General features: G+C 38.1%; 1 protein-coding gene across 2 annotated transcripts in view; it reads right to left on the bottom strand.

The window, feature by feature from the left end:
- Window positions 1-12,602, bottom strand: part of Tbx15 (T-box transcription factor 15) — a 105,863-nt gene that overhangs the window by 46,351 nt on the left and 46,910 nt on the right. For both annotated transcript variants that reach the window (XM_021657420.2, XM_021657418.2), the window contains exon 2: window positions 1,184-1,397. In XM_021657420.2, coding sequence (XP_021513095.1) covers window positions 1,184-1,397 — 214 coding nt within the window. The remainder of the gene's footprint in view (window positions 1-1,183; window positions 1,398-12,602) is intronic.

Genomic DNA, 12,602 nt, shown 5'->3' on the forward strand with positions numbered 1-12,602 from the left:
CATTATGACTAAAGAAGAAACTGCTAGGGAGTATGTTGGCACTGTCAATAATTGAGAGGATTTTGTGAAAACATATGAGCAGAAATCTTAAAATTAAACACTGAAAGGTTGGAGGTACACTAACGTACTGAGCTCCAAAGTGCATAGAATAGAATGGGGGGATGGTATCAGGGACAAGACTGTTTGGCAAACAGAAACCCGATGACCATATGAAAACCCAAACTGAAAAACCTTCTAGACAAAAAGCAGTTGTACTGTTTTACCTCTCTCTGTTCAACCTTAGTTGTGCTTTGAGAATAAAAAAAAGTACAGCCATGCTTAATTTCATTAGCAATTCCTATATATGTGGAGGCTCAATCCAAATTCAGTCTAATCTAAATCATCTTCCTTTTAGTCAGAGGCAAGAACTACACATATGAAGGGGTAGATTAATAAATAATTATGATCATTATCTTCAAGCCATCCCTATGCATGAATTTTGAAACTGCCTTCATCAAGCCGGTTAGTCTTGTATAGAAAAGGCATAGTCATATCTCACTTCGTAGGATTCTTGTGATGCTTAAATACCATGTTCAGTGTTTGGCACAAAACAGATACACAGCGATGGACAACTGAAAGATGATAATAAAGTTATGGTTTTACTAAAGGTGCCTCCCTTAAGAGAGACTGTGGTTTCCAAACTTTTATTGTCTTGGGTAACTGGTTTCACAAAAGACTCTCCTAATCATCATGAACTTTATATAATAACTTCAATCCAAAAACAAAACACTGTGAATCAGTAAGAGTGGCTTGACAGGTGCACCAAGCCTCATTCTTATTGTTTTGGTCTTGGAAGATGTAAGCTGTTGCTTTATTAGAAAAGGTTTCTTCAAAATGATGCACTGGGGAATAAGTACTTGCTTTGGACCTAATGTTTATCTATTATGTATCAAGAATTAGATGAAGAAGGATGTTGAAAATGGAAAATGCATGTGAGAGTAGGGGTGATGCTAGATTTGAGTGCTTAGGAAAAAAAATAGTAAAAGAATAGCAGACACAGCAAGACCACATCAGCAAATCCAAGTGCAGAAAAGTGAGGGATGCTTGAGCTTCACCGATTTTTACCACAGGTAAATGACGGTGGGGGTAATTGGCCTGCTTCTGTAGTGTCTTTGAGGTCAGTCCCTCAACAGAACATCCTTACCTTCCTGCTTTGGTGATGATCATCTCCGTTCCGATATCATGGAACCTCTTCCAGAGGTCAGCACATTGTAACTCCACCTGAATCTCCTCCATGGAAGACATGGCAGCAGGCACGGGGCCTGCGGCACCAGACCCAAGGTCAGTGTGAGTGCTAAAGGAGCAGGAGGTCCGCTCAGTGAGCACCTCGGAGTCCGACCCCGTGCTCTGCTCGGAATCTGCAAAGTGAATAATCAAGACCAAGGTGAGAAACTGCCCTCTTGTCCCCATTCCTGGCCGTAAAAGGAGGGGGTTGGTAGACATGGAGGGCTTCGAAGGGAAGTGAACAAAAGCAGACCTGAAGCTGGGAAGCTCCAGAGCACAGCACTCAGGGAATTTTATTATTTATTTTATGGTTTGTTTTTGTGATTTATGACCTTCTTTCAGGTTTCATGTTTCCAACATGACATCTGGCATTTTAGTAAGTTTTAGCAACAGCTGAAGAAAATTGCTCTGCAACAGGCAAAATAAAGAAGCCTAATGTCACCATGCTGAAGGGAATGAGGCCAAACTGGAGTGACAAAATAAATGCCACATGAAATGAAAATCATGAATACAGACTCCATCTCTAGGCCTTCACTGGACCGTTTCACTTACCGCTCCCAGCATCACGTCTTCTTACTCCCTGACACTCAACCTATTTACTCCGCCCATCTATTCCCTGATCACCAACATAATGAAGCCTGGTTTGGCATCTTTAGAAGCAGTCTGTCCCACATTTGACTAAGTGGTTTTTCCTACGACCCCAATCAGACCATTTTTGACAGAGAAAAGAAAAAACTTTTGTGAGGCAAGGACGTAACCATATGGAAAAAGATACTAGAGAAAGCAGTCAAAACAAGGGGAACAAATAGGGCCAGCAGACACCTTGATTGGTTTCTGAAGTGTGGGTGGAGGGACGAGGGATCCAAACAGGAAGATGGGATTCAGAGCAAACCAAATAAAAGCTGAATCTGACATTCTGGGCCACATGGGCTTGTCTTGTGCCTTCATCCTCAGGAAGAGGAGCTGGGCAAAGGAATGAGTAGGTGTTAAGAGGGAGAAGGAGAAGGCTGAAATTGGATTTCCTGAAATGTCAAAGCTTTACTTTTAGGAGCCTGGTATCAAAACTACTAAATCCTAAGATTGTCTGCATTCAGGTCATCTTATATACTCCTCCTCTCAGGTCAAGTGATATCAAACCAAAAGGACCTGCTTACCTAACCCTACCCTTAATACCAAAGATTCTGATTATTTTCCCTTTAAATAAATATATAAGTAGAGGTTGTAGGAACAACATAATACTCTGATAAATGACAGTTTTACTTTTCTTCCAAGCAGACCATATATTTTGACCATAAGAATTCCTCCATATTCTCTTATTTCTCCCCCTCTCTTTCTTGTCCTTCCCTTCCTCCATTTACATATGTGTTTGTATTTGTATGCATATACACAAAAATTCATATATAAGATCCACAAATGAAAGAAAAATACAATATTTGGCTTTCTGAGTCTGGCCTGTTTTACTTAATACGACGATTATCTCCAATTGCATCCATTTTCCAGCAGACAAGATGATTTCACTCTTCTTTATAGTTGATTAAATCCCATTGCGTATATAGTTCACATATTCTTTGTTTATTCATCTGTTGATAAATGGTGCTACAATAAGCATGAACTTGCAAGTATCTGCATAGTGTTGTGGCTTACAATCCTTTAAGTATATACCCAGAAAGGGTATAGCTAGGACATATGGTATTCCATTTTCAGATTTTAGAGGAACCTCCATGCTGATTTCTATAATGAATGGACTAATTTCCATTCCCTCCAGCAATATATAAATGCTGCCTTTCTTGACATCCTTACCAGAATGTGTTGCCATTTGTCTTATTTTCTTCTTTAATTAAAATATTACATTTCTCCCCTTCCGCTCCTTTCTCCAACCCATCCCACGCACCCAACTCCCTCTCAAATTCATGACCTCTATTTTACTCTTGTGGATATATATTGACAGATATGTGCAAATAAATATATAAATACAGTCTGCTGAGCCCATTTAGTGTTGATTGTATGTATGTGTTTCTAGGGCTGAATGTGGTTGTCAGTAACATTTAGGGAGCTTATCCCTGGGAAAGAATAGTTGTCTCTCCCTTAGCAGTTGCTAATTACCCATAGCAATACCCTGCCTCTTTATCTAGAGGCAGATCTCTGAGATGTTCCCCATCCATACTGGTATGTTAGCTAGTGTAGTCACTGCTCAGGTCTTTTTTAGGAAATCTCATTGTTTAGACTTCATGGGTGTAGCTTCTCTATCATGTCTATAAGGCACAATCTTGCAACACACTTTCTGATACTGATAGCCATTCTGACTCAGGTGAGAAGGAATTTTAATATTATTTTATTTATATTTCCATGATGGCCAAGCATGTTGAACATTTTTTCATGTTTACTGGCTGTTTGTACTTCATCTTTTGAGAACTGCCTGTTCATTCCATTAGCCCATTTATTAATTGGGTTGTTTGAGAGTATTTGGATGGGTGGCACTTTCAGAGTCATTTTCAGAGTTCTTTATATATTCTGGGTATTAACCCACTGTCAGATGTATAGTTAGCAAAGGTTTACCCCATTATATAGGATGAATTATTATTTCCTTTGTTGTGCAGAAGCTTTTTCTTTTCATATACTCGTGCTTGTCAGTTCTTTGTATCATTTCCAGCTCTGTATGTTTAAATATCTTTCCTATCTTTGCATCTAATATTTCCAGACTTTGTGTCTTTGATACACTTTAAATTTATTTTGTACAAGTTGAAAAATACGAATCTAGTTTTATTCCTCTACATATATATCCACTTTCTCAGCACCATTTGTTAGAGAGGCTGCCTTTTCACCATTGTATGCTTGGGTCATCTTTGTCAAAAATCACATCATGCTGCCTATAGTGGTTTAATTTTGGGTACTCTCTTCTGTTCTGTTGACCTGCGTGTATGTTTTTGCCAGTGTCATTCTGGTTTTGCTACTGTGGCTCTGTAGTACAGTTTAAACGCATTGTGACAAATCCTGCTTTTTTTTTTTTTTTTTTTTTTTTTTTTTTTTTTTTTTTTTTTTTTGGCTAATGATTACTTGGACTATCCAGAGTCTTCTATGCTCTTATATTAATTTCAGGGCTGTTTTTTTTTTCCTATTTCTGTGAAGAATGTCATTGATATTCTTACATGGGTTTCATAAAACTATGGATTGTCTTTGGTAATGTAGTCATTTTTCAAAGTATTAACTCTGTCAGTCCATGAGCATAGCATAACTGTTTTGATAGGCTTACACATTGCATAGTGTTTAAACCAGGTTGAATATGTTCTTAGGCACCTATCATTTCTTCATGGTGAAAACGTTCAAGCTCCTCTTTATAATTTGTGTAAGTGTGTGTAAGTGTGTGTGTGTGTGTGTGTGTGTGTGTGAAAGAAAGAGAAAAGTGTGTGTGTTAAATTGTTATCTCTAGTCACCTGGCTACATATTAAAATACCAGAACTAGATCCAAAGAGATGGCTCAGAACACATTCAGTTCCCAGCACCTATGTTAGGCAGCTCACAATCACCTGTAACCCCAGCTCCCGGGGATCCACTGGCCTCTTCCAGACTCCAAGAAAGCTGTACACACATGGCATACATTCATACACACACACACACACACACACACAAAAAATGTTTTTAAAATCTATAACACCAGAACTTATTGTTTCTATCTGAGTGTAACCTAGAATTCATAGATGGAATTACCTTGCTCCTACTCTTATGAGCTTCAGATAACCACCATTCTACATGAAGTTCCTAAGACATTAACTTTTTTTACATTCATCATATAAGTGAACTTGTCTTTTTGTATCTGGATTCCTTTAATGAAACTAATGATCTTCATTGTGTTGTTGCAAATGGCAGGATTTCATCCTTTTTATGGTGATTTAGTATTTCATTATAGAAATGTATCACATCACATTCTCTGTATTCATTTCTCAGTTGATGGGCACATATGCTGTTTTTCTTGGCTCTTGTGACTAAGTATAGATATCTCTTTGGCATGCTGACTTAATTTCTTTGAATCTATACCTAATAGTGAGATTACTAGATCATATGGTAATTCCACTTTAAGAAAGTTAAAACCTTCATACTGTTCTTCACATTGGCTATACTAGTGTTCATTCTTACGAGCAAGGATGCAGAGATTCTCTTTTCTGTGCGTCTAGGCCAGCATTTGTTATCTCTTATCTTTTTTTAGAATACTCATTCTTGCTGGAATAGATAATATGTTACTATAGTTTTGATCTTTGATTACTAGTGATGTTGAGCTTTTTTATTTTAACATACTCTTTAACTATTTGTGCCTCCTTTTCAAGATATATGCTTACATCTATTGACAAATGAATTTTCAGTATTGTCAAGGGTCTGATCTTGGCACCAGTAAAATGGTAGAAGGATGAGACAGAAAGCCAGACCATCTTGTTGCCATCCACATATTTCTATAGCTGATTTCTAGGCTTCTGAACAACACGTCTCATTTTCTCCAGCTCTAGATTTTTCCCTTCCCAAATCCAGATATCATCGCTGGCAACAGCCATAGTTTTGTCATCATCCATAGGGAAGAAAGTGCCCACAAGAAGCAAAGTGTCATTTCTATCCAGTCTTCCCAGGTCATCATCCATCACTTCTGAATAAAATCGAGTTGCTTCAGAATCAACTTACTTCTTACATAAAAGTTGTTTCTGACCAAAACTGTTATTTTACCCATAATCTTTAGTCCAGAAACTATCCCCATTTAAAACCATTGAAAGGTTTTCTAGATAAGCTCTACCTGTCTGAGATGAGAGCTGCTGCTGGTGACAAATGTCCATCCCAGCTTGACTGAGATGTCCTTCAGAGACAGACTGATTGTAATGTCACAAACTCGGCTACAGACAGAGATGGGTTTCCAAATCCCATTTGTTTCTGTGATACCAAAAGCTACTTGTTCATCACAAATAATGAGTAGAACATGTTTTAAAACCTCTCAAAACAAGATTTTTTCAAATAGCTTTTACTTAACCTGTGATCAAAGTGTTAAAATACCTTCACCACTAAATGCTATAATTACAAAATAAAATTTTAGCGAGTAGACACTGAAAGAAGGGTCCAGCAGGAAGTTTTAGACATTGATTTCATCACTGGGTTCTTGGAAAGGGGAATAGGAGGGGAAGATCACCACACTATGCAGTAACAATAGTACAGTTAAGGGACTGAAATGAGGACCATGGCTGGGAACGAGGAAATAAGATACTCTCCCCTTAACACACTGTCAGGAACAAGACAAGGACTCAAAATGTGATACTAAATGGATTAACACATAGGCTTGGCCAAGTCAGTTGGCCACAAATGATCTATTTTCCCATCGTGCCCTAGAAAGGGCCAAATTGGAAACTTTCAGAATCTCCATCTCTAATGATGAATGGAAGAACCCTCTCCAATGCAAGGGATACCCAGGAAGCCTCAGTTTAAGTAAGAGTAAAAGTTACTTGAACAAACCAGGTTAAATGAAGAAGATGAATGAAGGCCCAGGTTTACATTCCAGAAATTAAAATAGAGATTCAGTGAGAAGCTACAGTTTCAACCAGGTTGATCAATTAGCAACTATGGGCGTATGGCCCCAGATTATATGCCATGTAGGTAATCAGAAACAGAATACAGACCATGAGAGATTTTTGGTTAATGTTGATTAACTGTGTGTTCATGGAGTGATTACTATGTGCCTAACACTATGCTAGATCCTGAAAAGTACTGATGATAAAGAAAAACCCTCTCCAATGTATCACACGGCACTTGGTTATTGGAAGAATTCAGAAATACTCTGAGACCAATGCAGGTAAGTATCACACGGTTTTCAATTCCGTTATATAAAGTCTTCTCTTATGTGTCTCATAAAAATCTAGAAGACAAGAAGGTTGTCTTCTAGAAAACCTCATCACCACTAAAAATAAATAAATAAATAAATATCCAAGTTTATGGTAGTATAAGCAGTGTTTATCTATGAGGGACTTTTCAGAAACAGTTATTTGTATCACCGGAAATGTTCTAGACTCCCAGCGTGCCGTGCTCACACAAAACAGAGCTCATGAGCCTTTACAGGACACAGATCCATCCAATGAGTGAAGTTATTTGAATGTACCCTTTAATGTTCAACTCTCAGCTGTTTCATAGCTATCATAATTAGAAAATAAAATTGAGCCTGTATGTTTAACAATTTAAAAATATTTATAGAGAATTAAAAGTCAATTGCAAGAACAGCCACCATACAAGAACTTTGAAAGAGTAATCTCAAAGTCAAGATCGAGTCTTCAGGAAAATAGTTTAACCCTTTATAAATAAATATATATGCCATAAGTACATAAAAGACATTTAGGAGCCCAGTAAGATGGCTCAAAGAGGAAGTGTGAGTACTTCCATGCCTGGAAACCTAAGTTCAATGCCTGGAAACCATATATAGGTGAAAGGAAAGAACCAGCTTCAGAAAGTTGTCCTCTGACCTCTACATGTACACCATGGCACATATGCCCTCCTTCTGCCTGATAGGTAAATGTACTCTAAGGAATGTTTAAACTATGTGAATTAATACATTTCTCTGTCAATCAGAATACATAATCAAGTTACCTCAGTGATGAACTTGAGAAGCAGATGGCCAGTTATACTAATCAAATCAGATCATACATTGAAAACCATGCCAACCCTCTGTAACTCCAGTCCCAGGGAAGCCAATGCTCTCTTCTGGGCTCCTCAGGCACTGGACATGCACTTGGTACACAGACATACATAAAGGGCAAGACACTCAAGCACATAAAATAACAATAAAAAATTAATGATTAATCTCTTAAAGGTTAAAAACACTTTTGGCTATTTATTTTGGGCAATTTTTGGCCTTCTTTTTCAATAAATAAATATTAGTAACTAATTTGAATGATCCAGAAATTTTCCTGTAATAAATAATATTCCAACAAAAGGTATTTCAGTAAATTGGGAGAACAAATAAAAAAGTTATGCTCGGGAAAGTTAAAGAAGAAAACTTGGGAAACACACATTGTTCCGGTTATATTGTATGGCTCATAGGGCAAAGCCAACACAAATACATAAATAAATGTTCCTATCTAGGATGGCTACCTTCAAAGGGGCTCCTGGCCACAGCTCATGGTATCACTCACTTGCTACATCTAACCAGTTTGGCTTCTTTTACATGAATACTGGGACACCGAGTCCCCACAAGAAATTGAGCTTAGTTAATGAGTCATAGCAATAAGCATGGAGTTTATTTTTAAGCATCTAGTGTATTGTTTTAATTGGCAAGGAACACACACACACACACACACACACACACACACACACATATAGTCTCCATTTTGTAAATGAGCAAATTAAAACAAAGAGAAACCGAAGAGTGACAAAGTGGAGCAGAGTTCTTCTGCCTCCTCCTTCAGCCACCTGCTCTCCCAAGATCATGTTGGGTTTGTCCCTGACCACAGCAGCTGACATCTGTGCAATGTTTCTTAACTCTCTTAACCATGCCGCCACTGAAATGGCTACAACAAGTTAATCGTGGCTGACACATAACCACTCTGGTTCTCAGTTTAATCTCCATAGCACAGCACACGCACACTCATCAGAGGGGCTCTGGGGTCCCTCCTAACATTAACGTCTAATGGGTGAATTGGGACTGCAGCTAAGAGAGCATCAAGACTAAGGACAGATAACACGCCCCAATAAGTCGATTTGGATAGAATAGATACAAAGTGCCTCAGCTGCGAACACTCTGCTTTTAATGACACTTAATATCAAAATTGGGCATTATTGAAATATTTTACAGTCAGTGAGTTGAATTTCCTCTTACATATAAGATTATTGGATAGGTGTGTATGTGTGTATAAATGCATCTATATATAATACATATATGTATGTGTGTGTGTCTGTGTGTTTTCAGACAAGACCTCATAACACATGTGGGGGGGCACACATGCACCTGCATGTGTGTTTGTGGTTTGAGACAAGACCTCATTCTGTAACACAGGATGGTCTGGGACCCAGTAAAGAACTTCGTTTGGCCTTGAATCCATAGCAATCGCCTGCCTTAACCTACCAAGTACTGGGATTACAAACATGAGCCACCACATCCAGCCTTAACCAGTAGCTTTCTGGACTTGTTCACCACACAACAAACCAAGCACTCCTGTGGTTCCCTACTCTCCAGCCAAGGAACGTTCAGAAGTTTCATTGGGCTCACTGGGCCTCCGTTACCTTAGCTTAAGAGTTGAGGGTTTAAAATAGGGTGCTGCTTTTAAAATAATATTTATGTCCTGGTGATAAAACAATCTTTTGATTCTGTTGGTAGCAATTCAGTCTTTGACTGGGGGCACTGAGGTAAACATCAGATGTTGAGAATCGTTCCAAAGTGTTCAGGCTTGACACTGACAGACTTCTCACGATGTTCCAGGCACCATGCTAACTAAGCCTTTACATATAAAATATTAATTTGTATAAAATATGTAATTTGATACCAAAAAGTAAAAGCTATCATCTCCTTATTATATACTAATACTAATAATTCTAAGCCCAACTCTTTCAGTCCTTTTACTAAGGATTTCAGGTACATGAGACTTATTTAATTTCACTAAACACTGTCTTTCATATAGACCAGATTATATGCTAATGGACAAAGACAGATAAACCATATTTCTGATGTTAAGCCACTGAGAATCTGGTAGGAAAGACATACAAAGTGCTCAGGTCAGACTATGCTAGATGCTCTAACAAACACAGGGAGAAAGTGTTAAGGAATTTTAAACCGAAGACAAAGCAAATCAGTATCAAAAGACTTCAGAAAATGACATTGAGTAGTACAAACTTAAAACATAAGTTCAATACCATCAAACAAATGATGAGGCAAAATTTTTAGATAGTAAACAGCAAGAATAAGGATTTGGGTGTTTTTTTATCTAATGTCTGACATGGCTAGACGTTAGAGTATGTAAGGGTAGAGGGTGAATAATGTAAGAGATGAAGGTGAAAATTCTGATGTAACTAAACTAACAGCTGTTTACTGAACATTCACTATGTGCTCATCATACTTCTAGACTCTTCGGATGAGATGAGCAAAACCATATGGCCATGTGGAGCTTTGAACTTGTAAAGGCCATGAATGTCAGAATGTAGATTTCAAACTTTGTTCTCTACAGACCAAAGCTTGATTTTTGCATGAACATCATCGCTGTCTTTTACTTCCTGCCTATGGATCCTATAAGCCAAGTTGAATTCTTTGTCCTGTCTTTTGTGTAAATAATGGATGTATGATAGTCCAGTTTCAGTATGGAAGACTGGTGACAGAAGACAACCACAGAAGTAGAATTTTCTAAGATTAGATACAAAATAGCACTTCCACAAGACTACAGATGAGTTGTCATATTTCCCCTAAAGGAAACAAGTTTGAAATGACTATAGAAGAAAGATGAGATAAACACACACTGGTATTAATAAACACTGAGTTGCTTTTTTTCCTATCAAGTACCAGTGCATCATCACATTGAGTTGTGTTTCCCACCTGTATTGCTAAGACACCCAATCCTTGTTCTTTTTCCTAAGATCCAAACTTTCTAAAATCAAGACCCCTTTGGCCATCTCAGAAGTCCCTTTCCTACCAGGCAGATATCAGAATTTTATAACCCAGGTAGAGACCTCTTCATCAGGCACAAGGAAACTATCCCAGAATCCCTCTGGAATGGAGATTGGTCCTGGGCTGCCAAATTTCAAGGTAGCTTAGAGAGAAAGCTGGTGATGAAATTTTTTATAGAGTAATTCTAAATATGGAAAAAGCACAGTATTTGGCATTAACCTGAGTACGGACTGAGCCCAAATTTGATACTCCATCCTGAGCTTCAAGAGACTGACCTGTAACCCAGGTTGGATTAAACTAAAATCATGATGATAAGCAAACACTCAAATGAGCCTGCTAGAAGGCTTTGGTAATGGAATGGAGCCCCGGAGCACTCCATGCCCTCCAAGTTCTATTTGGGAGAAAGGGAAGGTAACCCGAAGCCTGCAATTCCTGTGCCAACAAGCCAATTAAGGAGACTAAGAGCTCTTATCTTTTTAGCTACTCAAAGCACTCTCCACCTAATAAGCAACAGCTCTCCGCGTGATGCACAGAGCCACAGTTGCCCCTGGGGTGCAAGTCTTTGAAGGAAATTTGCAAAGCAGCAGCTCCATCTATGTCTTGTTGAGCAGGCAACAACTCAGTGCCATGAGAAGTCCAAACTTTAAAGCTCCTGTGTGCTTCAAAGTGAAGGGGGAAAAGTGTCTGATACTATGCTAGATGCTTAAATATTTTGTTTCATTAATTTCACAGAAACTGTATTAAGTAGGGTTTGGGGGTTTTGATTTTGTTGTTTAGATTTTGATGGGTTTTGTTCTTTTTTTTGAGATTTGATGTCGTTCTGTTTTGGGTTTTGGTAAGACTTTTACAAGTAGAGGCTGAGCCTTGTTTGCAAGTAAAGGTTTTTCTTGTATTACATGGCTGATGTTAGAATGGGACAGGAGTTAGTCTGATGTTTGGGTTTGTGTTCTTCTCATCCTACACTGTTGCCCTATGAAGGTCTAGAACCTTCTAACCTGTTCAGTCATAAGACAGTTACTCAGAAACAAAAATGTTGCCAGTATTTCTCAGAGAGAAGAACCAAAGTAACATGGGAATTTTCCTCCCCCAGCACCAAGATAGTCATAATCAGCAATATTTAACATCTCATCAATTTAAATGTTATTTTATAAGGAAGCACAAACGGCCTCTTGTTGTAGTTCACTTCCTGTCCCCAGTCCTACCCAGTGAAAGATCCAAATAAGACGGTGAAGGACATGTCAATGTCAGTTGGCCCTTTTGCTTTAGCCTAGACCAATCAGCGAAATAACAGGAAATAGGGTGGCTGAAAAATGTTTGGATTTTGAAAAAAAAAATGAAAGCATTGAAAGACATGGCAAAGAAGTGAAATCAGTTCCTATTTGTGTAGATTCTGGTTTATTTAGATTTAATTCGAGTCACACTTCAGGATCCAAAAGTTTCTGACAGTTCTAAATGGATAATGTGCTTGAAGAGAATTTAGCTGGTGATAACAATTGCAAAAGTATTTCAGAAAAAAAAAAAAAAAAACAAACCAAGTGTCAAAAGAAGACGCAATATTCACCAGTGCCAAGATTTTCTAAAACAGCGTTAATTTTTGATTTGTTTTACTCTTCCTACAAAATTGTTTTGAGAGACTGATTTTTAGTTCAGAAACTATTGATGATAAATGATGCACAAATGAAACCATCAAAAATGGACCACAAGCCAGAGAATCGTATTAAAGCTATATACG

This window comes from Meriones unguiculatus, chromosome 10 (genome assembly GCF_030254825.1).
Source record: "Meriones unguiculatus strain TT.TT164.6M chromosome 10, Bangor_MerUng_6.1, whole genome shotgun sequence".
In the NCBI taxonomy this organism is placed as follows: domain Eukaryota; kingdom Metazoa; phylum Chordata; class Mammalia; order Rodentia; family Muridae; genus Meriones; species Meriones unguiculatus.